The 24,838-nt window shown below is 47.1% G+C and overlaps 2 protein-coding genes across 2 annotated transcripts in view; one reads left to right on the top strand and one right to left on the bottom strand.

Annotated features, from left to right (window-relative positions):
* Positions 1-11,151, top strand: part of LOC118902001 (SAP domain containing ribonucleoprotein) — a 51,863-nt gene extending 40,712 nt beyond the window's left edge. Inside the window, exons 10-11 of the mRNA XM_036865863.1 lie at positions 7,627-7,716; positions 10,871-11,151. Of these exons, the coding sequence (XP_036721758.1) occupies positions 7,627-7,716; positions 10,871-10,912 (132 nt within the window). The 3' untranslated portion in view covers positions 10,913-11,151. The remainder of the gene's footprint in view (positions 1-7,626; positions 7,717-10,870) is intronic.
* GDF11 (growth differentiation factor 11) lies at positions 1,820-24,838 on the bottom strand. Its single transcript, XM_036865856.1, has 4 exons — positions 24,403-24,838; positions 19,088-19,485; positions 18,178-18,559; positions 1,820-3,359 (listed from the first exon to the last, which is right to left on the bottom strand). The coding sequence occupies exons 1-3, from the start codon at positions 24,836-24,838 to the stop codon at positions 18,179-18,181; spliced, it is 1,215 nt and encodes a 404-aa protein (XP_036721751.1). The 3' UTR covers positions 1,820-3,359; position 18,178.

Genomic DNA, 24,838 nt, shown 5'->3' with positions numbered 1-24,838 from the left:
ACTACTGAAGCCCATGCGCCTAGAGCCCGTGCTGCACAACAAGAGAAGCCACCACAGTGAGAAGCCTGCAACACCACAACGAAGAGTAGCCCCCGCTTGCCGCAACTAGAGAAAGCCTGCACGCAGCAACAAAGACCCAACGCAGCCAAAAATAAATAAATAAATAAATTTATTTTTTTTAAAAAAACCAAATAAATAAATTAAAAAAAAAAAAGGTGAATACTTTAGCACAGCCCATGGGGTGCTAATTAAATCAAAGTGGACTCCTTTTGGCAGAGCAAATAACCCTAGCACACTAAGCTTGAAGCAGTATTCTTTATTGTATTCAGGATAAAATTAGTAAGTTTTGAAAAATGTTCACCTGAATTTGAATCTTGAAGACACAAGTTGGGTTTGGAAGGTAAAGCTGGAACTCCATTTTGGGTAGAGATATTATTTCATTTATTTTATAAAATTATTTATTTATTTAGGCTGCACCGGGTCTTAGTTGCAGCACATGTGATCCTTAGTTGTGACATGTGGGATCTAGTTCCCTGACCAGGGATCGAACCCGGGCCCCCTGCATTGGGAGCATGGAGTCTTACCCACTGGACCACCAGGGAAGTCCTTGGGTAGAGATTTTATCTATGGTACTCTGCCATAAAAAGAGGCAATCACTTTAGAAAGCATCTGTGATATTCACGCTGCCACTTGTTGCAGCTGATCTTGGGACTTAATTCCTGGCTACAGTGTATATGCCATGGAAACCACTGACAAGAGCCCTTCCTTAATTTAAAATTTCGAGCTGTAACTTCGTACTTCCATTCCCTCTCCTTTTCCTTCTTGGGGCACTGAGGTGTTTTTGGTTTTTTTTTAAATTAATCCCATTGTATTTAGAGAGGAATAAGTTCTTAAAGGACCAGCACCAACCCTGTGACTAACTTTATGTCATCTTGTCTTCTAAGTTTCTACCTCTGGATCTGGGTGTTTGATCTCCATCTCTCGCGCGCGCTCTCTCTCTCTCTCTCTCTCTCTCTCTCTCTCTCCTCTCCTCTCTCCCTCTCTCTCTCCTCCTCCTCTCTCTCTCCCTCTCTTCTCTCTCTCTATCTCCTCTCCTCTCTCTCTCTCTCCTCCCGCTCTCTCTCTCTCTCCGCACCCTTCTCCCTCTCTCTCTCTCCTCCCTCTCTCTCGCTCTCCCTCTCTCTCTCATCCTCGCTCATCTCTCCCTCTCTCTCTCTCTCTCTCTCTCTCTCTCTCTCTCTCTTCGCCGTGCCACACCACACGGCTTGCTGGATCTTAGTTCCCCGAACAGGGATTGAACCACAGGCCTTGGCAGTGAAAGTCCCAAGTCCTAACCACTGGACTGCCAGGAAATTCCCTGATCTCCGTCTCTTGAGCTCACGTTTCTCTCTCACCTCAATACTTCTGGCCTCTCCTTTCTTTTTTTTTAAATTAATTAATTAATTAATTAATTTATTTATTTTTGGCTGGGTTGGATCTTTGTTGCTGCCCACGGGCTTTCTCTAGTTGTGGTGAGCGGGGGCTACTCTTCGTTGCGGTGCGCGGGCTTCTCATTGCAGTGGCTTCTCTTGTTGCGGAACACGGGCTCTAGGCGTGCGGGCTTCAGTAGTTGTGGCTCGTGGGCTCAATAGTTGTGGCTCGCAGGCTCTAGAGTGCAGGCTCAGTAGTTGTGGCGCACGGGCTTAGTTGCTCCGCGGCATGTGGGATCTTCCCGGACCAGGGCTTGAACCCGTGTCCCCTGCATTGGCAGGCGGATTCTTAACCACTGCACCACCAGGGAAGCCCTGGCCTCTCCTTTCTAATAGAAATATTTTCAAAACCACTTGCCAGGGACAGGCCACACATTTTGCTCCAAACTTTATAGCAGTCAGTAGAAAGAGGAAAACACAATTGTACTGTTTACAGTGATTCACAGGGTTCAAAAGGTAAAACTAACAAGTTGCTCAGCAAAAGCATAATTATTTGGGGTCTGGGAATCAGAAAGAAAATTTCCCTATGAGTCCTCATAATGCAGTAATGTAATGAACAGTGGCACACATCTTTATAGTCATTCAGTTGTGAATTCATAAGCCCTATGAGGTTAAAGATTTTTGTCTTATTCATCTCTCTATTCCCAATGCCAGAAAACAGTGCCTGACCCAAAGTAGGCTCTCAGTGGTTATTTGAATGACTAGTGGATGAATGGTTTAATTTTATGGTTTCAGTGTTATTGACCATGTTGATAGAAACTGATGTTGTGTAATTCAGTGAAAGCAATTCCTCAGGGGCCTTTAGAGTACCTGGAATTGGGTCTACAGAGTTAGAGGTCGGATCCTTGCTCAGTTCCCTTGGACATTACCTTATATAGATATCTGTTTTTGTAGTCATTAATTGTTAGGGATGTTGATATCAGTTAAAGCCTGACAGCATAGTTGTTTTTTTTTAGGGTCCCAGAAAGAGAAGATGGTTAATAGTACCTGATGGAGAAGACTGTGGTTTTGCTGAGTTACTGTTCTGCTACACTTTAACCTTAAATCTGATCCTCTTTCCAAATATCATTTGCCTTGCAACTGAAGGGAATTTCCTTGTTGCCTTGGTAGTGTCTGTTTCTTGACAACTTTTGATGACTTCACTTGTAGTGTAGAAGAAGAATGAATGGCATTGTTAGCTTCAAAATTCTGTTGGTGGTCTCAGACTTTGTTTCAAGGACCAGAAGGAAGCAGTAGAAATAATGGCTAACGTTTATTGAATACTTACATGATAGTTCCTATGTACTAAGCACTTTCACACATGTAATTTGAATCTTGGGGCAACCTGGAATGTCTCAGTCTTTTCTTTAAGCAGGTATCATTTTCTTTATATTGTCCAAGGATTTGCCAATGTGAAAAGGAAACGAAGAAAAGTGAATTTTGAAAAGTTGAAGATGTCTTCTGAAAGGTTCAGTTAGGAACTATCTTATTCCATGATGGAAAATACAGTGATAGTGATTCATGGGGGCATTATTAAATATATATCATGCTTTCTGCCCTGTGCTTCTTATACAACCCCTCTCCTCTTTTACACAGTTCTCTTTCTTGTTTTTATCACCAAACTTCTGAAAAGAAAAACAGGGCAGTTATTGGGAGATAGGAGTGAGGATCATGTATGCTGAAGTTATTGGCGTCGGTCAGTTAGTTGGCTTGCTCTTTAAGTCTTGAGTGAGAGAATGAGGGAAGTGAAGTACATGGATCAATCTGAATATCCAGTGCTTGTGTTTAGTCAGTGAGGACAGGTTTCTCTTCTGATTTTGGAGGCAAGTTGTGTGTTTTGAAGAGTTTTCACTTGATAGCAAATAAGGGCGATTCAGATTCCAGCACTATTCTTCCCACACGGGAGCAAGCCTGGGAAGAAAAAAGATTTGTTAGTGGTTGAGGGTTTGTGGGAGGGAAGTGGGGGAGGGATGAAGAAGGGAAAGGTTTGCAAATGCATATGACACTGAGCTAGGGGGGTCAGTGCTGCCTGCAGATGCACAACCCCATTTGTGCACTTGAGCATGGCCTGGGGGAGCATTGGCCTGATGAATGCAGAGGGAGATGCATTTTGATCGAGGTAATTTCCTTCAGATGGGTCTCACCATCCCATGAATCAAAACCTGTCAGCAAGGAGCTAAAGATGGAGTGAAGTTTATTGTACATTTGTTTCCATGCGACACCGTCACGCTAGAAGGATCAAGTGAGAGAGATCATTAGAACTGTGTTGATTTACTGGGCCTGTTGTGCACTTTCCCTGCAGGGCAAGGAGGAAAGAGGCTTTAGGAGGGGAGCTGAGGGGCACTGGGTAGGGAGAGAAGGGCAGGCATGCACAAAATAAATAAAACCCTCGCTGGTCTCTGCGGGTGAGGGGTGGACAGGCTCTTCGTAGGGGTGGGAGGTGGGGGGCATCTGTATTGTTTTTTTCCCCCTAGAGCCCCTGGTATATTTGGAGCAGATGCTCTGCCTAGATCTCCAGGAGAAGGCACCAGAGGATTAAAAAAGGAATCTCAAGGGGAAATCTCTGATACTAGCCTTAGTGGCTAGAGAAATATATCCATCTGACCCCACCCCCCCTTCTTTTCCTCCCTCGTTCTTTCCTCACCTTTGAGCTCAAAAAGAAACAGGAAATTTAATTTAGAAGTCAAACTCCCCATTTTGGGATACGGCGAAGTAGAGAACCAGAGGAAAGGCTCTCCCACACATTCCAAATGGACGTAGGCTTTGTGATGAGATTTGTGAAGGGAATGGCCCCAAGATTTGTGCAGAGAGAATAGCTAGGTTTCAGCAGTAACATCTCCCTCTGTGATGTGAACGTGCTGAAGTATCCCTAGCGCTGAATTGAATGAAAAAAGTAAATAGTGGCAGTTCAGCAGGATATGATCTAGTCCTGCCTATCCCCAAGAAGGGTATGGTATGCTCCTTTTATTTCCCTTAAAGCTGTTTCCTGCTTGGCCTGGAGGCTTAATGAAATGGAGAATTTTTCATCTAGAATCTTCTATAGAGGTTCTCATTTTGAAATCTCCATTTATATCCCTTATTCACTTTTTATCTTAGCGGTGGTAGACAAAATCAGGAAAAGCCTCCTAGTGACTTTGGTAAGGAAAAATATAGTGAGGCCTGTGTTCATTGGAAACCCTAATTCGTTTCATACAGTTCAACAGATGGAATAGCCAGTTAGCCAAGGTTAGAAACAAATTGAGTTGAGAAAATCTTTAGTATGAGACTACTAATTGGAGTCCTAGTTAGTTATGAAGTAGAGGCATATGGTATGGTAAAGGGGGTAGGATCCTTGCATTGACCCAGTCATTTGAGTGACGTAGAAGTTGTTGAAGTAGTTTACAACTACCTTTTTTTTTTTAATTTAATTAATTTATTTATTTTTGGCTGCGTTGGGTCTTCGTTGCTGCGTTCGGGCTTTCTCTAGTTGCGGCGAGTTGTGGCTTCTCATGCTGCGGAGCACGGGCTCTAGGCGCGCGGGCTTCAGTAGTTGTGGTTCGCAGGCTCTAGAGCACAGGCTCAGTAGTTGTGGCGCACAGGCTTAGTTGGTCCGCGGCATGTGGGATCTTCCCGGACCAGGGCTCGAACCTGTGTCGCCTGCATTGGCAGGCGGCTTCTTACCCACTGCGCCACCAGGGAAGCCCTATAACTACTTTTAGCTAAGGATCCTAGTGATCCTTTTTCCCTTGGAAATTAAGCACTACTTCCATTCTGCTACTCTTATTCCAAAGAAGTGCTTATGTAAGATACCTGAGGTTTTGGTAAAGTTAAGAAAGTGGGTTCTCGAGTAAAATGTCTTGGGTTGCATTTCTGGCTCTGCCACTTAACTATTTGTGAGACTTGGGCAAGTTACTTTAAATCTCTCAAAGCCTCAGTTTTCTTGTCTATAAAATGACCTGCTATGTATGTCATAGTACCTGATATGTTTAAGATTGTTAAAACAACTAAATGAGATACTGAATGTAAAGAACTTCATATAGTACCTGGCACATAGTAAGCACCCAAATGTTAGTGGCTATAATAATAATCATTATTATTTTAATTTATGATCATTAAAGACAGGAATACTTTTTTCCTTTGGAACCTGGCTCAGTGTTTTACAGTAGTTTAGATTACATTAATTATGCACCTACTATGGATTTGCTGATGGTTATAATGAAAAAGGCAGAAAAAGTACGTGGGCAGTATTCTATTCTAGTAATACACTGTGATTAAGTGATAACTCGTGTGTAGGATTCTTCAGTCCTTCAATAGCCACCAGCCCTTCTTAGCTTCTTTCTTACTTGCTAGAAGGCAGGTGGCGCAAAAGCAAGAAAATGAACGTTTCTCAAGCTGAAAGAGCCAAAGTAAGACTGAGAAAGTATCCTGACTACTGTGTTCAGAGAGCTGCGCTAGCTAGACAGATTGAACACAGAAGGCTGTATAGCTGCTCTGCTTTTGACCAAGAGGTGGTTCCTGTGGTCGTAGGGACAAACGCAGCTCCATGGTCAGGGTTGAGAGTAAAGGTATTTCAAAAGTTCTTGTGTCTCTGTAGGCCTCTTGGTTGCCTTTCCTTTGACTCTGGTTTTTGGGACACTCAGAGACACAACCTGCCTACGTACGTCAGGAATATGAACTTCTTGGGTTTTTTAAAAAAAAATCCAGCTCAGGAGCACCACACATAAGCTTGCTCAAAAGTTTGTTTAAGCAACTATACCCCAATTTAAAAAAAAAAAAAGTTTGTTTCAACACGTTTGACCTGACCTTATGTTGGTTAACTTTTGTAAATAAAGTCAAAGAAACTGTCCTGGCTCATGATTAGGGTGTTGTGTGGGTATGGAGTAGAGGGTCCCCTGGGATATCTGAGAAGATAGGATCTTTGTCTAGATGTGTCAAGTTCTAGAAAATGCTTTTGGGGGGAGAAAAAACACCCAGGAAGCCCACATACTTTTAGTTGTTTCTAATCCTAGGGCTGGGCTTTTGATTGCTGGTGACAGGGTATGAGGGGAAGGTGGAAAAGGAGAAAATAAGTAACTGTTAAAGTGGGATAAATAAAGTGGCAGGGTTTAGGTCCTCGTGAGAATATAATATATATGAGACTCTGACATTGAACAGTGCTGGATGTGAACAGTAGCTCAGTCTTTAAAATGCTATAGGAGAGGGCTTCCCTGGTGGCGCAGTGGTTGAGAATCTGCCTGCTAATGCAGGGGACACGGGTTCGAGCCCTGGTCTGGGAAGATCCCACATGCCACGGAGCAACTAGGCCTGTGAGCCACAACTACTGAGCCTGCGCGTCTGGAGCCTGTGCTCCACAACAAGAGAGGCCGCGATAGTGAGAGGCCCGCGCACCGCGATGAGGAGTGGCCCCCGCTCGCCACAACTAGAGAAAGCCCTCACACAGAAACGAAGACCCAACACAGCCAAAAATAAATAAATTATTTAAAATGAATAATGCTTTAAAAAGTATATATATGTATGAGAAAAATAAATGCTATAGGAGAATGGCCAGCTCCGATTCATAGTATGCTGGAACATTCTCTCCAATTACAGGGCAGACACCATGAGTCTCTTGGATGCTTGGAAAAGGTCCAGAGCATCTCTGTCAGAGAGATGACTGCAGCTGTTTCCTTACTTCAGAATCATTTCAAACTCCAGAGCCTACTATGACTTTGCTGGGTGTTCATAACACTTAGCTTTCTTTGTAAGTTCTTCAGAAACACCACTCTGGCCCCCTTCCCCTTCCCTTCCTTAGCAAGAAAATGGAACTTGTAAGCAGTGTTCGACAAATAGTTTGGGTGCCTTCTACCAACCTGCTCTCTGCAGGTATTATTAGTAAAGCCTCAGTTTTCCATATCTCTGAACTACAAAAATTTCTTTAGCACAGAAATTTGTTTTATGGGTGTTTCCTACTGTTTTCTTGACTCTCCTTGTCTTATGAATATTGAAGTCTACTTAACATTACGTTTTTAGTCATTCTAGGGACAATATGCCATATGCTAGCTTATTCAGTTTCCTATCTGTTTTTTTCTGTGGGTGTGATCCTTAGTTCTTGACACAAGGTTGGCTAGCATATTGTAGCAAATAAGTTATAATTTCATTCCCATTTATCTTGTGAATGGAGGGATAGCTTGTTTCAGCCCTTTTCTTTGTCCCTGAACAGTCTGAGGATGACGAGAAGCTGAAAAAGAGGAAGGAGCGATTTGGGATTGTCACAAGTTCAGCTGGAACAGGAACCACAGAGGATACAGAGGTAAAATATACCTGGAATGCTTCACAGGACCCTTGAAGGGAAAATGAAGACAAACAAACAGAATGGAGAAACATTGTTATTTCCCTGGCCTACTTCTTAAGTGCCTAAATGACAAGATTTTTGGTACTTTGCTTGATATCTGTTTTCTGGATAAAGTGGCCCCACTTAATTCCATCAGTATACTTAAGTAATTCACTATTAAGAGCCAGTTAACCTAGTAGGAAAGAGCACAAGATTTGGAATCAATTAAGCTTGGATAAGTGACTGTGCCACTTAGTATTACTATATTTCTTACAAGTTATAGTAATTTTCTGAGCCTCAGTTTCATCGTCTGGAAGGTGGAGATAATAAAACCTACCTCGAAGTGGTATTTTAAGCATGAAATGATTCTGTGTAAAATGTCAAGTATTCAGTAAGTAGCAGTGTTTCTGATTATCTGCCAAGCAAATTTCTTTCATCATTTAATGAAGGCCATATCCAACCCAGACACAAATATAGTTGTGCCTAACTCCCTTCTGGAATAGGACAGTGGGCTTAAATGAGACGTTTTTTGTTTTGTTTTATTTGTTTTTTTTTAAATTTTTTGGCCGTGCTCCATGGCATGTGGGTCTTAGTTCCCCGACCAGGGATCGAACCCGCACCCCCTGCATTGGAAGCGCAGCCTTTCCCCCCACCGCAACCCCACTACTTTTTTATTTGGCTGCACTGGTTGGGGGCACATGGGATCTTCGTTGCCACGTGCGGGATCTTTGTTGCGGCATGTGGGATCTTTTAGTTGTGGCATGTGGGCTCTAGTTCCCTGACCAGGGATCGAACCTGGGCCCCCTGCCTTGGGGAGCATAGAGTCTTACCCACTGGACCACCAGGGAAGTCCCTGGAAGCGCAGTCTTAACCACTGGACCGCCAGGGAAGTCCTCAAATGAGACTTCTTGTTCTTATCACTTTATTTACAGATAGTTTCTCAAAATGAAAGAATGGCTTTTTGTTTGTCTGTTTGTTTGTTTAAGACTTGTGTGCATCTATATCCCGGTATTTTCTGGAGTAACATTCATTGAGATTCTGAGCATTGGCAGACTGCTCAGAGCATTGACAGACAATATTGATTTGCTGGTTTGAGAGTATCTATAATGGAGACCAAGCATTAGCAGAGGTGTACATGAACAGTTGAAACAATGAATATGTTTAGGGACTTCCCTGGTGGTCCAGTGGTTAAGACTGCAAGCTCCCAAGGCAGGGGGCCTGGGTTCAATCCCTGGTCAGAGAACTAGATCCCACATGCCGCAACAAAGATCCCACACACGACAGCGAAGATCCCGCGTGCCACAGCCTAGACCCTGCACAGCCTGTTTAGAATTATAGAAATTTCTTAGGTGGTGAGGAATTTGAAATGTTACTTCTTCCATTTAATCCAAATTTACTTCTTTCCATCTACTTCTAGAGATGGCCTCTGAAACTCTATTACCTGACACACTCAAAATCTTTTTTTTATTATTAATTTATTTATTTATTTATTTATTTTTGGCTGCGTTGGGTCTTTGTTCCTGCATGCGGGCTTTCTCTAGTTGTGGTGCGCGGGCTTCTCATTGCGGTGGCTTCTCTTGTTGCGGAGCACGGGCTCCAGGCGTGCGACCTCAGTACTTGTGGCGCACAGGCTTAGTTGCCTCGCGGCATGTGGGGTCTTCCCGGGCCAGGGCTTGAACCTGTGTTCCCTGTATTGGCAGGCGGATTCTTAACCACTGCACCACCAGGGAAACCCTCAAAATCTTATAGTCTCTTTATGAATAAATATCAGAGTCAATCTTGTAATAAACCCTGAAAATTTCAGAATCTGATCAGTTTACATTCTCCATTATGAAAAAACTAAAGGATTTTGTATTCTTCTTTGTGCTACTAATTCAGAATAAAGCATTACCTGTTGTTAAGTAAATGTCTGCTTACTTGCTGACTTGCCAGGATGAGCTAGAAGTAAACTTAGGCTTGTTTTAATTCTAGTTAAAATTACTCCCTCTTTGCCAAGGAAACTGTCATTAGACCAGGCATGCTCACTGAGTTGGTACATTTGACCTCCAAGATAAGGCAGATGAGGATTTTGTTGAGTAGAAAGGAATAGTGGCTTTTATTAGGAGAGTTAGTATGTGTAAGGGAGTAGTAACTTTTGAGGCTGATGGAATTTATATGAACCAGGTGACTTTCATTTGATTCCAAAGAATTGTGTCAGTAATCCAGGTGGAAGTGAGCTTGGCTTGTATGCACTCAGCTTTTCTTTTCTTTTTTTTGTTTTTTGGCCGTGCACAACGCGGCATGTGGGATCTTAGTTTCCCCGACCAGGGATCAAACCCGCACCCACTGCATTGGAAGCGCAGAGTCTTAACCACTGGACCGCCAGGGAAGTCCCACTCAGCTTTTCTTTTTAATATAACTTTAACCTCCTCTGTGAATGGAATTTTAAAAAAGCCCCCTCTTTTCTGGGGGCAGTGGTTAGAGTGAGGACTCAGTAGTGTTTTGTGAGTCACTCCCAGAACAAAAATATCTTTCTCTCTTTCTCTCCCCCACCCATTTTGTGCCCTCTCTCCCACACTGCCTCCCTTAAGAGATCCATGTTGGGGCCTCCCCACCCCCCATTTATTCTGTTGGCATTGAAGATTTATATGCCTCTTGGTGGATTTGGAGGCCGAAGGAATAGTTGCTGATTGGGCCTAACTGCCCAGAAGGGCATCCCCTTCACCTTCTCCATGAAATAGCATTGGTCAACCTTTTGTCCTTTGAAATTTCCCATCTCCCCACTGACTGGAAGACTTTTCCCAGCCTGTTTAAGGATCCATTGTTTCCAGGCTAACTTGCTGTAAGGCTGAGTGGCCCTTTCTCCTTCAGGAATCTTTCCATTTTCTACCACTATTCTCTTCCTCCTCTCCCGCCCCCACCCCCTACTCCCCACAGTCTTCTCCCCTCCTTATTCTCCTTTCCCATCAAACCAGCTCTAACTGGATAACTAGAGAGATTCAGACATTAAATCTCTGGCTGCCAAGCATAAGCCTGGCTTTCCCTCCTTCTTGGACCTTGTGACAGTCCATGTGAGTTTGGATTAAAGCAGCCAGGAACCCAGGCCACTGTTGTCTTGCAATCTAATTTTTTTCTTCTTGCTTCTTCCTTATAGGCAAAGAAGAGGAAAAGAGCAGAGCGCTTTGGGATTGCCTGATGAAAAGCTTTTGATGCTTTCTGTTCTCCAGTGGTTTCCATCTCTTCGACTCTTCCTGGTCACATATATACCTAAATGCACAGTCATGTGCCTAGGTCCTGCCTTGCAGTGAGGGAGCATGTACCCCAGGTACATCCGTGAACTCCAGCAGCAGTTTGACTTACTGCAGTTCCAACTTTAAGGTTTTTGTTGTTGTGTTGTTGTTTTTTAATTATTATTTTGCTTGTTAATAAAAAAAAAAATAGAAAAAAAACAGTGTGTTTTATCAGGTGCTCCTTTGAGTTCTTAGTGCCAGATTAGACCGGATAAGGAGAGCTTCAGGGGCAAATATTATAGTGAATTAGCCATAATGCCTTTATCCTTTAGAAAAGAGAACAAGGAAAAGGATTGAGTATGTCCCTTTAAGCCTATTTATTTACTTCTCTCATACTCACAGGCATCCTTTTACTTCTTTATCCTCCATGAAGAGGCCAGGTTTCACCCTGAATCTTTGCTTCAGCAGGTTGACATGACCCACTGGAATAAGATAGGGAGAACACTGTGGGTTTTAGGAGGTGCAAAGGATATAAACACAAGGACTAGTGATTGGTAGTCTATAATAGAATGGAGTCCAGAGTCCCTCCCTATTCTGGAGTCCGGAAGGGCCCTATTTTCAAGAGTGACTTGTCTGGTTTCAGTCGAAGCCAATATGTGGGATCCTGTTGGTTATGCAGTTCAGGAAAGGAGATTGGCTGGGTACCCCTCAGAGCTAGAAGTATGGGGATTCAGAGTATGACAGGATGTCAGAGGTATTAAGCATTATTACCAGATCACTGGGAACGTAAGCTTTGGACTGGAGGCTTCTATTTTCTAGTCAAGCCTTATGCTAGTTTAGTTTGTCTTCTATTGCAGAAATATACTTTTGCAGTTTTGGTGGCAATGTTTCATAGATACTACTAAAATCCATTTTCCTTGCTGAGCCTCCTATTTAGAAATATTTGGCTCTCCCTAAGCAGGGTTGCTTGTTTGCATTTGAATTTTCATGTAGATCTGAGACCTGCTACTTAATCTTTTTGGACATGTTGGTATAGGGTTTCTCCTCTTAATCTTTACTTCTGTACATCTATATAAGGTTGGGTTTTGTTTGGTTTTCTGATAATAAAGCTTAAGAGCTTGGCACCGTACCTGAAGACTTTGGTCTCATTATCAGATCCCATGTTGCTGTGGTGTAATTCCTCGTTCCCATTTCTATTAACACCTCTGTCTGGTTTTGTAATTAATAGAAAAGTAATGGTTTGATCACCTTCCTAACAAGAATCTCTTTCCACAAAGTCTCCTTGGTTGCTGGAGGACAAGGACCTAAGTTTAGAATGAGGAGATCCAAAGATTGCCCATTTGTTGTGAATTTTGCCCCATTCTGAAACTTTGGAGAAATGAACAAAAAGGAATGCCGGTTAAAGTTCTTCCTCCTATCATCTCTGGCCTATACTGTCTGCCTCCCTTTTCTTCAGGCCCTGATTCTGAGGCTAGCTTTTCCTTTCTCTTACTCTGTCTCTCTGAAAACGGAACCAGAGAGAATTAGTTCAGTTCTGTAGCTTTACAGAGATCATAGATTCAGGAAGGGTTTTCTACCCAAAATAAAAAAGAGGTAGAGGAATAGAGCAGATGCTGATAATGGAGTGGAGCACTAGGTCCTTCAGAAGTTTTCTTTACTTTGTCTCCTTATCCTCTATAATGTTCCAGAAAGGTATTCAGCCTCCCCACCCCCAACCCCTGCCCCCAGGATTCTCTTCCTGAAGCCTAATCAGTCTTTTCCACACTTAAACTCGCTTTCCCCATATCTTTGACACAGTGTTTCTCAATTTGTGTGGATTTTTTACTAGCCCTTTTCATCCCATTCCAGCAGCTGTTCTTATGTTGGTCAGAAGTCTCTCACCTCCAAGCCTGATCACCAGATCCTCCTCTTCCTGTCTCATTGTAATCATTCCACACATACTTTTTGAGTGTGAATAGTTCAGGATGCCTATGTCTTTTTTACTAATTCAGTCTTAAAATAGTAAGTCCCTTGAATGGCAGAACAGGCATCCAAGCTTGCAGTTCTTTATCTGGGATCCAAGTACCCTTCCTTCCTATCCCCTAGTCTCTTTAGTGTAGCTAATCCGAGATCCAGATGTAGTTAGCTGACTTCAGGCTTCTTTTCCCTGTTCTGAAGCTGTGACATTCTCTGCATACCTGGAAGCTCTTAATGAGGGAGTCTATAAAGATGCGGAGGGAACCAGCTCCGTCAGCTGTAAATCTGCACCTTTTTATGGTTCTCTAGGATCATTCTCTTTTTCTCCACCATCACTCTAAACTGCCCTTCCCCCAACCCCAAATCCTGGGAACTTACTTCTGAAGATACAAGGCTAGAAGCTTCTGTGGGGATGAGGGCTATAAGGAAGGAAGATGTGAATAAGAGCAACACTTCTTGGTGTTGAGTCCTGTTGCCATATCTGACATGAGAAACAGATCAGGGGGAAGGAAAGACCTTATATAAGTAAGTGAGAACAGCTATTTTTCCCTGTTCTCTTTTATGAAGGCCCCTGACATTGTCACTCACCTCTGATTATTGGAATCCACCAAACTCTAATGTCCCCCCCTCTCTTGCAACATGTCCACACTCTTCTTGTTTTCCCTTCCAAAGGGACTGAAAAATGTCAGGTTTTACAACTTTTGGGGATCCTTTTTGAGCCCAAAGTACTCCCAGCTTTCTCTTTATTTCTTTTCCTTTCTCAGTTGTCCCAGCCTTTAATTTTTCCACCTCTCAGATCACTTATTAATAGATTAGAGTGAAATATTGTATAGCAACTACTTTGGTGTAATTCCTTGTTCTACCACACTAGCTCAACTGGATCCAAGACCCTGGGCAAATTACTTAATCATTCTTGACTCTTTTTCTAGACTCTGTGCCAATAGCACCCCTATTGTGAAGGTTGCCGTGAGAATTGATATTATCATATTTATGTATGGTGCATAATTTTCTTACCATAGTTTGCAGAGTAATCATTCAGTAACTATTGGCTCTTAATTTTACTAGGTGATTTACAATAGAAGTATTTTCTTTTCCTTGAGTAGGTTCCAGCTAGAGGGTAGGGGTCTGAGTGGACTAGTTTGTAAGTGTGTATGTGTATGCATACCACATATGCAGGTGCATTTGGGGGTTCAGAGAGTGGGAAGAGGTAGAAGGAGTCCCAATTGCTCCCTTACCTCCAGCTCACTGGCAGGAAAGCTGACGTTGTGGCTGGGGGCATTGACTTCCCTGCTTCTGCCTCACTACACACCAGAAGCTCTAAGTGCCACTGCCTGCTGGTTCTTAGCTTGGGGCCCCTGACACAGGCAAAGACAGAGTATAGGTCAGCTTCTCATCCATTAGGTTGCAGGATGTTTGGGGATAAACGTCATCTTGCAGTCTCTTCTGGGTGTCCTCTCAATGTAGGAAACAATGAGCAATGGAGGGGGAGGAACCTATTTTTAGCTCAGGCCAAAAGGTAGGGATAGATGGAGATAAAGCAGTTCATTGGGGAGAGGATACAATATGTAGCACTTCGGTCCTCCCTCAACTTGTAGTTGGTCTGAGGTGTAGCTGGTCTGAGGTGGGGTCAATCTGCTGACAGAACTGACAGGACAGGGAAAGCATGGTGGCACATTGAACCCACATTGTCCCCCATTCTGGATCAGATTGATGTTACAGGAACTTTCCTGTCTTGTTTTCAGTTATAAAGCAAGATTCCTTTGCTACCCCCCCCCCCCTCATGCCCTGGGAAGTATGCTCTAGGTATATGGGCAACATTTTTATAGTAGAATCAAAGAATACGTAAGATGCTTAACCACTCTTGGTACACTGGAAGTTCAAAGTTGGGTTGGTTTGTGGACTTTGTTGAAATTTTGTTGAGGAAACCTAGGGTCAGGGAACTGCAGAATAGGATAGATATTAGCTGAACCATCTCAAGAGGACTTTTAGATCTTCTGTTCTGTGGAGGCTGGGAGAGGGTTTTGTAGTCTTTGGGACTGTTTAGGATCAAGCCTCCAGTGAAGTGTTGTACTAGGTTGCCTTTCTTTCCCATCCTCTGCCCAACCTCCCATGGGCTGCATGTCCCAGCCCTCGTCCCAAATGACCCTAGTGTTCATTGCTTCAAAGACCCCCATCTTCTTAGTCCTTGAGCACAAAGTTTCATTCTCCCTCAGATCCTCTGCTTCCTGGTCTCCAAGGTGTAAACATGGCGCTTGATTAGGGAGAAGAGCTCATCACTGAATTCTAAACTCTTTGACTGCTTTTATTTTTCTTTTTTCAGGTTCAAGTGCTGGATTGTGTCATGTGACCATCCCAAAACTCAGAGCACCCTATGGCCATCTTTGCCCTATGTCACATAACTTGAAAACTGCCTGATGGCCTTTTTGCAATGGTTCCCTCCAGGAAGCCTTGATCTCAGTGAAGAAGTCCTTTCCCGGCATTCCAGTGCCCCTGTCAGCCCCATACTCCTCAGACACCCTTAACAAACAAAGGCAAATCACGCACACGGTGTAACAAATACACAAATAATAATTACACTAATTATGATCAGAGGGGCACTGGCCAGGTCCACACACATCATAAGGTGGGAGAGGGGAGTACTAGTTCCCACTAGGTTGCTGGGCTGTGCCCCCAAGCCTCTTTACCCCATGCCTCTTTGGGGGTGAGGAGGACCAGGGGAATGAGACTTCAACTCATAGATTTATGTTCATAAGAGAAAGACCCTCCCCCAAAGGTCTTTATTTGGTGGCATTAAAGGGGCATATTCTAAGTGTCCCCCAAGTCTAATGCCCCAGCTCTCTAGAATTTGTAGAGGGAAGTCACCTGATGCCTATTGCCCAGCCCCCACCCTGTGCCAAGATCAAGAGACACGGACATTTGCCCTTGGAGGAGGCGTCTTCTGTTCTTCACTTCTCTGTTCCTTTCTTTCCACCAAGGAAATGTGAATGGTGTTGATGGTCACGTGTATCTTGTTCTCCAAGATTGGGGCATAAGGAATGATGAAGAACGGGGCCAGAGAGGAGAGGCTGGGGGTTAGTATAGCTGCTATCTGGGAGGAGGCAAGTTGAGACACTTAACAGCCCTTGCCCATTCCGGTACCGAAATATCTCACTTTTTCACTGTGGGAATGGGAATAAGATGTCAAAACTCACCAACATCACCTTTCCAAGGGTGGCCACATACCTTTGCCCCTTCCACCAGCTGGGCCAGGCAGGAAAGTCATGCTCTTGGGAAGAACAAGCCTTCCAGGTCAGCTCTCCAGCTTGGGCTTACTTTAGTTCAGTACTGTTTGCATCAGACCCACGACTGCTGGCTCTACTTAGAGTGACTATTTTGCTGAAGGTTCTTTCCCCCTCCTCTCCTGACATCCTCTAGGCTCTTGCCGGGAGCCAAGAGGTCTGGAGGTGAGGTATGGCTCAGGAGGTTCTCAGCTCCTTGTCGTCAGGCACTGTCCAGCTGGGAGGCAGAGGGGAACTTGGACTCTGAAGCCTGTGACTCCTCTAAGCCTCACATCTCTTCACCACTACTCTGGTGCCCTGGTTATCTGTCCCACAGCGAGAGGTATTTTATGTCCATAAAGTGCCCGTGGTAAGTGCTCAGAATTCATCTCTTGGCTGTGGCGGGTGCTGCTATTTCTCATTCCATCGAGGGGAAGAAACTGAGGCACAGTGAGTCCAGAGGAGGGTGGGTCAGGATTGTGGGAGGAATGAATAGGCCCAGCTAGTGACCTGGAGTGGCAACCAGTCCCTGCCTGCTTCCTAGCTTCCCAAACCAGGGGGTCTCCATCCTTCCCAACCTCTGCCCTAATTGGCCTTGTCAGGTGCTTTTCCCCACTTGTATTGTCCCCTCCCTGCTGCCAGGTACTGCTAGATTCCAAAAATAAAAGATAAAAATAATTATAGACACTCTGCTCCTTTGTTCTACCCCCTTCCACCCTGAGCTTTGGGGTTGGGGGACTAAAATGTCCCCCTTCCAGAATCCCTTCCACCTTGGTCTGCTGGCTCTATTCCCTAGCCCAGAGCAGTGATTTGGATTCAAATGCCCTGTAACCTTCAGCCTCCTTACAACTCCTTTCTTGACCCCTCCTGACCCTTCCCAGACCTGGGGACTCTGGGCTCTCTCTACTCTTCTTTTTATTGACCTGAAGATAGAGGCTGGGAGCAGAGGCATTCCACAGGCTCTTTGGTCTCTCTCTTGGCTGGGGGGAATTTGGGCATAAGCAGGCCACACCTGTGCCTAAGTCAGTACTGTGAGGGTAGACCTGAGGGTTAAGTTTCGTGGCTCTCATACAGATACTGGATGTTGAGCCCCTCCCTCCCACCCCCCACCCCCCCAGCTCCTAAACCCTAACCTCTTACTGTTTCTGTGACTGCTGGAATTCAGTTCAACCCGTTTGGCTCAGGAAGGTTAAGTAGGGTGATTTTGGGTTGGAAACTTCCATGTGTCAGTCCTCTTGCCCTCTACTCCCATTCTCAACCCTGGAAGCTTTAAACAAGTGCTTAAGTAGGTGAGTATTGAGGAAGAACAGGGTTTGGGAGATAAGGGACAAATAGGGCACAGTGGGCAGGGGCTCATCTATTTCAGTAAAGCCAAATACCAAAAAATGAAAAGTCATAATAAATAAATAAATAAAATTCCCAAATCCTCACTTTTGCCCCTGCCCTCACTTCCCTTCCCCCAGCCACTGCTGGAGGGAGAAAGGGAAGAAGCTAAGAATGGGTTTTGATTTCCTCTCTTACTGAGAATGGTAGTCAGGGGATCTCCCCAGACCATACCAAGCCCCTCACCTTGCCAGTGGAAGAAAGGAGGCTTGGTGTGGGGCTTTCTCAATACTCCATTTCTGTCTCTTTCTCAGGGTTTATCTCTGCCTAGTCTCTGTCTCTTCTGCATCTCTATCCCTTTGCCTTCTTCTCACTGCTGCTCTTTTTGTTCCTGTCTCTATTCCTCTGCACTACCTCTGTCTCTACGTCTCTCTGTCTTCTTGCCAAACCTTCTCACCTCAAACCTCAAAAACTCCCCACCTGACCATGCCCCCTCTTCTTCCCCCTTTCCCCCAAACCCCTCACCCCTGAATTCCCCACCTGCCTCCCTCGGTTGTATTGCACACTGCTTGGGCAGGGAACAAGGTGTGATGTTCATCCGAAGAGGTGGAGGGAGCTCTAGGGCCTGGGGGGAGGGGGTCAGGGCTGGGGGTCTAGGGGTAGGGTCTGCTGGGGAGGCATCCTCTGTCCCCCACCTTAGGAGCAGCCACAGCGATCCACCACCATGCCAGGGATCTTGCCGTAGATAATCTGCTGCTTGTCATTGAAGTAGAGCATGTTGATTGGGGACATCTTGGTGGGGGTACAGCAGGGCCCAGCAGAGCCTCTTGGGTTAGCCTGTTGCACCAAGTGGGTGTGCGGATACTTTTGCATGAACATGTACTCGCACTGGCCGGAGCAGTAGTTGGCCTTGTAGCGTTTAGGTGCGATGATCCAGTCCCAGCCAAAAGCCTCAAAGTCCACAGTGAGGGGGTATCGGCAGCAGCGGGACTCACTTGAGTGCTCATCGCAGTCCAGGCCCAGGTTCCGCCGGGACCGTTTTGTGTTCTCTAGGACTCGAAGCTCCATGAAAGGATGCTGGGGGTGAGGGAGAGGAGAAATAGATGTGATAGAGCCTTGCAGAGCTCTTACTCCCTGTTTCTTCTCACCTGCCCCTCAAAGGGGCATCAGAACAGAGACTATTGATTTCTCAGCTTCTCCAGTGCTCCCATCCCCAGCCCGTCTTTTACCCACTTTTCTTGCCAGCTAGCCACCTCTCCCTCAACTCACCTTCCCCAATTCTCTCTCTTCCGGCAACCTGATCCTCATCAGCCCCTTGGCCCAAGGTCTCAACAACAGCCCATCTTTGTTGTCCCATGAATCTATTTACTCAAATAGATTTACTTCACCCCAAATCTAGTTTTCAACTGTTGCCCCCCTTGGATCTCTGAAAAGTGATAGCACCCCATTACCACCACCTAACTCTCCTCTAGAATCAGCTCCGGGCCCTAGAAAAATAATGCTGGTCCCCAACCCACTTTACGTTTCTGGTCTACCATTTCCAACACCCCACCTCCTCAGGGCCAGGTTATACATATCTGCCAATATCTCAGGCTCCCTGCTCACCAGCCCCTCGGCTCCCGGCCCCAGGGAGGTGACAGCCAGGTCTGTGCCACTGGGATCAAAGGCGTTGATCTCGATGCCCCAGTTGCTCTGTGGCTGGCGGAACCAGCTATGTAGTACTTGCTTGAAGTCGATGCTTTGCCAGTGGCCGGAGCGTGAGTGCAGGTCAATTTTGAGCGAGCGGATACGGATGTGACGCCGGCCTCCGCCCCCTCCCCCTGCGGTCCCTTCCCCAGTTAGGGGTTTCAGTCGCAAGATCTGCAGGTAGACTGTGGCTGGACGGGGCACAGGCCGGAGATAAACCCACAGCTGGGCCTTCAGTACCTTTGTGAACATCACCTTGGGGCTGAAGTGGAAATGGCAGCAGAGAGGGCTGCCATCTGTCTGCACCGCAGGGTCAGCTGATAAGAGAGAAGGGGGCACAGTATCAGCACATGGTGTCTGTGGAGGGGGACGCTGGCAACTCAGACTCCTCAGCCTGTATTTTCCAGTTCTTTACCGTTCTTCCCTGCCTGCCTTCTTGACTACCATGTCACTGGTACCTAGAACAGCAACCCCTGCTCTCCCTGTAAGATAACGGCTCTATCAGGCCTTACTGATCTACACCCCTTCCTTAATCTGTCTGCCCTAATGCAGAGGTTCCTCTCTACCAGATAACCTGCAAAGATAGTTGTTAGGGAATTCTTCCACCTTCAGTCTTCCCTTCCTCCAACTTTTCCTGAACCTTTGATGCTCTCCATAAAAGCCAAAGCTCATATCACACCTGCTGTCCTCAGGTCACCTTGCCCCATTTCTGCTCTGTTTTGTCTGGTGGCCAGGTGGAGGCCGGCACAGCCCCCAAAACAGATGGCCTCAGGGAATGGATAACCCAGGGTCCAGATAGGGATCATGGGCTAAATTTATTCCATGAAGTAAACCAGAATTCAAATCTAGGCTTCTTCCATCATTCCCACCAGAAACAACACACCCAAAAGAATGGAACTACTCAAGCACTCCCCATGCATCTGACTGCTCAGTCCCTTGACCCTGAGAAAAGTTCCCTCAGCTGCTGCTTCCTCATCACCATTAATGCCTCCACTTTTAAGAAAGGGAAGAACTACCTCCGTGTATTTTTTCTCCTACTTTCCCAAAGCATCAGAACTAGTATTCAGCACATCAGATCAACTTTAATCAGTCTTCTCGCCCCTAAGCTTCCTTTGGTTTCTCAGTCCAGTGCCAGTGAGTCTTTACAAAGGTTTAACATCCCAACTTTACATTTTGGCCAATTTCCCCTTGTTTTGGATAATAAACTGACCCTTCTTGAGTTTAAAGTATGATTCTCAATATCTGCCTCTACTTCCATTTCAGCTCCTCTCAGTTCCCCTTTCTAATCTCTTAAATCAGTTGGGAGTGCCCTAAATCATGTTTCTATTGGATATTAATTCTCACTCTAAATAGCCTGAGAAAGAATCGGGAATGAGCTTCCAGAGCCATGTAAGGATGATCAGGAAGTCCAAGCCCTTATGTATCATGCCCAGGTCTGCATAATCATGGAGAATTTATCATCTGTTGTTTCATCAGCACTCCCCCACCCCCATCCTAGGAGAAGGAGGATACTTCAAGTGAGATGGGGAGGAAAGTACTTAAAGATCTTCACATATTCAGGACACAAGACACAAAGTTCCTTTGCAGCTTTCCCTTGGTTCTTTTCCAAAGTCCCAGGGCACTGGTAGTCCAGTTATCCTCCAGCTGGAGCTTCAGTGATAGTGCAGTGGGGTAGGGTTTGGGGAGTGGAGACGGGGGATTAGGAGAGTCCCTGGGGCAGGGTAGCTGCTGGTGAGATGGAGAGTGACAAGCAACAATCCAAATAGCCTGCTATGCCTAATTTCAGTATAGGGATTGTTTTATTTCCCTGCCTGTCTTCACCGTTAGGTACTAATCTCCATGAGAGTAGACACTGTGTCGATGCTGTTTCTGTTTTGCTCACCATTGTAGCATTATTGCCTCCCATAGTACCGGGGCAGTGTTCAGTAAGTGCATGCTGAATGAACTCCCTAAACTCCCAATCTTAAATTATATAAGCAAGTGCCTGAAAGTTCTTCCCGGCATCTAAACACTGTTCTTTGACTACAGTTGAAGTGGGTTTAATCACTGCCTGACTCATTAACCAGTATCTGACCTTATTCACCAAGCTTCTCAGTGATACAGATAATAATCCTTGCTTCATAGGAGTGCTGAGCATTAAATAAAGAATGTGAAAATAGCAGTAGTTTCTCAGTTGGTTTATTGTTAGTTTTCTAAACTCTAAACATATGTCCCTACGTAAGTTGACCCAAGGCTTAGTAATGGGGGACTGGGCTCCAGGGGCCCATCTCTCTAAGTCTTTGGTTCCTTCAGGCAGAGTCCCCCATCCTCACCCCCGGGAATCACCATACACTTCTCCCCCACTGGATATGAGGACAGTTGGTATCACAAGGGGACAGGATGAAGACATTTGGAGAAAGAAAAGGGAAAGGAGAAGAAACAGGGGACTGGAGATGGTGAGGGAGATAAGAATAGAGAAAAGACAGAGATGAAGGCATGTTAGAAGAGATTGACAGAGAAATGGAAAAAAGAAGGAAGAGAGTGGAAGATCACGGTAGGGGGAGAAGAAATAGGTTTGGGAGCTGGAGAACACTGGGAGAGGAGGAGGGATGCAAAAGGAGTGAGTGGGGGTTAAGAAGCTGAAAGGAGGGAAGTAGCTAAGACTAGTGGGGTAGAGATAAAGGATGGAAGGAAACAGAGGGAAGAACAAAGAAGCAGGTAGAGCCACAGAGGGAAACAAGGGGCTTGAGAGAGTCCCCAACACACACACAGGCCCAGCTCCCAAAGGGAGGGGAAGGAGCCACATCTGTGTTGGATTGATCCGGGTTGGTGGCAGGCAGCAGGTCAGGTTTAGTAGGCGGCTCTGTTCTGGAGAGAGGTCATTGCACTATTTTCAGCAAAAGCCCAACCCCCTCTCTGCTCACCACCTCCTCCTCTTCCCTTACGCCCCACTCCCAAACACCAAACACACTTTCCTTACTCCGGCTGGAAGGCCTAGGGGCAGGAGGTTGGACTGAGAGGGCAGGGGCCTCTTGGTGTAGGGAGGAGAGAGAGAAACTGAGGGGCTGGGCTTGGCTCCCAGAAGGGCAAGGGGGCTGGGTTCCCAGGATGAAGGCTGTGGTGGGAGAGCCTGAGAGGGTGGAGGAACTAGGGCAGGCACTGCAGCCTAGGAGAGGTGGGGGCTGGGGTCCAGGGTTGAGGGCTGGGGGAGGGGAGGAAGGGGGAGGGGAGCGGAGGCCATCGCTGCTGACAAACACCTCCCCCGATTAGCAGAGCACAAGTCTCTTATTAAAGCGGGTCCCTGGGGATTAGACTATAAAAGTCTCTTTTTCCTTTTCCCCTCTCTCCCTCCCCGCCCCTCGGCTCCCCCTCCCTCCCTTAAGAGCTCAGCTTGGCTCTTAAAGGGGACGTACAATACCTGGATGGAGACCCAGTTCCCTAGTTATCCAAGTCCGGGGTGGCAGGAGGGTAGAAGCCGAGGTGGGACCCCACCTGCTGGTGTCCTTCCCCGTCCTCCCCAGCCCCTGAGTCTAACCAGCATTTCCCAAACTGTGTGTGCAGTGTCTGTTCACTTCCTGCATCCCCATTACCAGAGCTAACTCTGGGCTCAGGCCTATTGGTTAAGAGATGCTAGGGATAGAATGAGCAAGGGGAAGTCCTCAGCTCCATCACTCATTCTGGAAATCCTCACACACTGCACCACACAGACCAAAGTATCTTTTTCCTCTGCACCCTTCACCTTCTTCCAGCAAACTCTTTTCAGAATCCCTCTACCACTCTCCGTTTCTAACTCTTGCTATCCCTGCCCCCACCCCTGCCCTCAGCCAGTCTCAGACTGACCCTAGCTTCTATAAAGCACAAGCCTTAAGAGCAGAAGGGAGACAGAGGAACTCAAGACCAGATCCTAGGCCTTCCCACCCCCCACCCCAGGTTAGTTTCCTAGTCCTCCGAGTGTTCTTTACAGCCCTGACCGGTACTGTGGAGTTAGGGTCACAGAAAAACTGGTGGCAGTGTGAGGCACTCAGCCTCCCGGATGCACGCCTGGGTTCCTGTGCCTCTCCCTGGGGGGCGGGCCACTAGGACTCCCCTCAGCCCCCAGCTTTTTATGACCCATCTGCCAATAAACCGGTCTCCCCCTCTTCTGTTCAGAGCCATAAAACCAAACAGTTGTGGGGTCGGGGGTGACTTGCCAAACCACTAGGGCATAAGGGAGGGCCTGGCTCCCTAGAGTTGTTGGGATGGGGGAGACCTCAGTGGGGGAGGGGAAAAGGGAGTCATCTGACCTTAGGGGGGAGCTGGGGGGTTTCGGGGGGGGGGACAGTGTTGGCCTGGATTTTCCAGGCCATAAAATTTCAAAGCAGCTCAAGTCTATTAACATGTTCATCTTCCGTTTGGCCAGGGACTAGGATGCCTGGGTCCCCCCCTCCCCCTCCCCTCCCCCCCCATCTATTGCTTTCTTTATCCCCCTAGGTCTTCCTCTCTTGCCTCAAGTCTGGCTGCGGCTAAGGGCACGTGAACATGGGATACAACACTCAGGTTTGAGCTGCCAAATGGGTGCCCTTAGCCCCAGCGCAACGGAGTTGAGTTCTCTGAGTTCGGTTAGTACCAAGAAGGTACAGCTTTCCCGGCCCCTTGGGAGACCTGGTGTCAGAAGGGCTCCCGATGGGACGGGTGCCAGCTGGACTGACGGGAGAGATACAGGGCTCTGGGATCTCATTCCTGGGAGAAGGAGAGGAGCACTAGGTTTTCTGCAGCCCGGGGGGCGCGTTGCGAAGGCCAAGGTGGAAGGGGTGCTGAGGTGGTGCCAGGGCCATTGGGAGGCGGAGAGCACGGCAGCCCGGCTGGGACTGCGGGGGTTCCGAAGCCCCCCGCTCCTGTTCTCCAGCCTCTCCACCAGGGTCCTTCAGGACTGAGTTGCTGTCCCTTCCCCTCTGCTGCAGGGGGACCCCAGCTTCCCCGAAACACCCCCACACACATACACACACACACACACGGGTGGGAAGCCGTATCTCGCAACCCTTTCCGTTTGCCCCCTCACCTCCGGGAGCGGGGCGTGCACACAACTCCGCAGCCCATCTCCACAGCTCGAAAAACTTGTGGAGCAGCCCCCGCCCCCCAATCCATCAAGTTTTCGCAGAAAAGGCTTCCCGGCCGGAGCAACCGGGAGCTCCCCGCTTCGGAGCGGGAGCCGCTCACTTTCCCGAAGCCGGAGTGGGAGCCAGCATCCCACCGCTCATGCCCCGCCTCCCACTTACTCTCCTGGGCCATGCTAATGACAGTCTCGGTGGTGGCGTGGTACTCGTCCTCCTCCAGGAAGTCCTCGGGCTGCAGAGCGTCGCCCTGGAAGTCGTGCAGGTCCAGGATCTGTTGCAGCGGCGGCGCCTTGGGCAGCAGCTGCTTCACCACCTCGCGGCTGATGTTGGGCGCCTCCTTGAGCCGCAGTTTGCTCAAGATCTGCGACTTGATGCTCTCCAGGCGCAGCTCGCGGCTGTGCTGCCGCCACACGCACACGGGGCAGCCGTCGGGCTCGGGCGCCACGGACGGGGCCGGCCGGCTCGAGCGCTCCCCCCCGGCCCCCGCCGCCGCCGCCGCCGCCGCCGCCGCCGCGGGGCCCTCGGCCGCCTCCCCCCGGGGCCGCAGCTCCAGGGCGAGGAGCAGGAAGCCCAGCAGCAGCGGGGCCGCGAGCACCAT

Source organism: Balaenoptera musculus, chromosome 10 (genome assembly GCF_009873245.2).
Source record: "Balaenoptera musculus isolate JJ_BM4_2016_0621 chromosome 10, mBalMus1.pri.v3, whole genome shotgun sequence".
In the NCBI taxonomy this organism is placed as follows: Eukaryota; Metazoa; Chordata; class Mammalia; order Artiodactyla; family Balaenopteridae; genus Balaenoptera; species Balaenoptera musculus.
This window is presented reverse-complemented; position numbering and strand designations above follow the sequence as displayed.

What these genes read in the sequence shown, in the direction of transcription:
- GDF11 (XM_036865856.1), bottom strand. Translation starts at nt 24,838, where the DNA reads ATGGTGCTCGCGGCCCCGCTGCTGCTGGGCTTCCTGCTCCTCGCCCTG. An exon ending in CATTAGCATGGCCCAGGAGA is followed by an intron (nt 19,486 to 24,402) that starts GTAAGTGGGAGG and finishes CTCTCTTATCAG; the next exon opens with CTGACCCTGCGGTGCAGACA. An exon ending in GGCCGGGAGCCGAGGGGCTG is followed by an intron (nt 18,560 to 19,087) that starts GTGAGCAGGGAG and finishes CCTCACCCCCAG; the next exon opens with CATCCTTTCATGGAGCTTCG.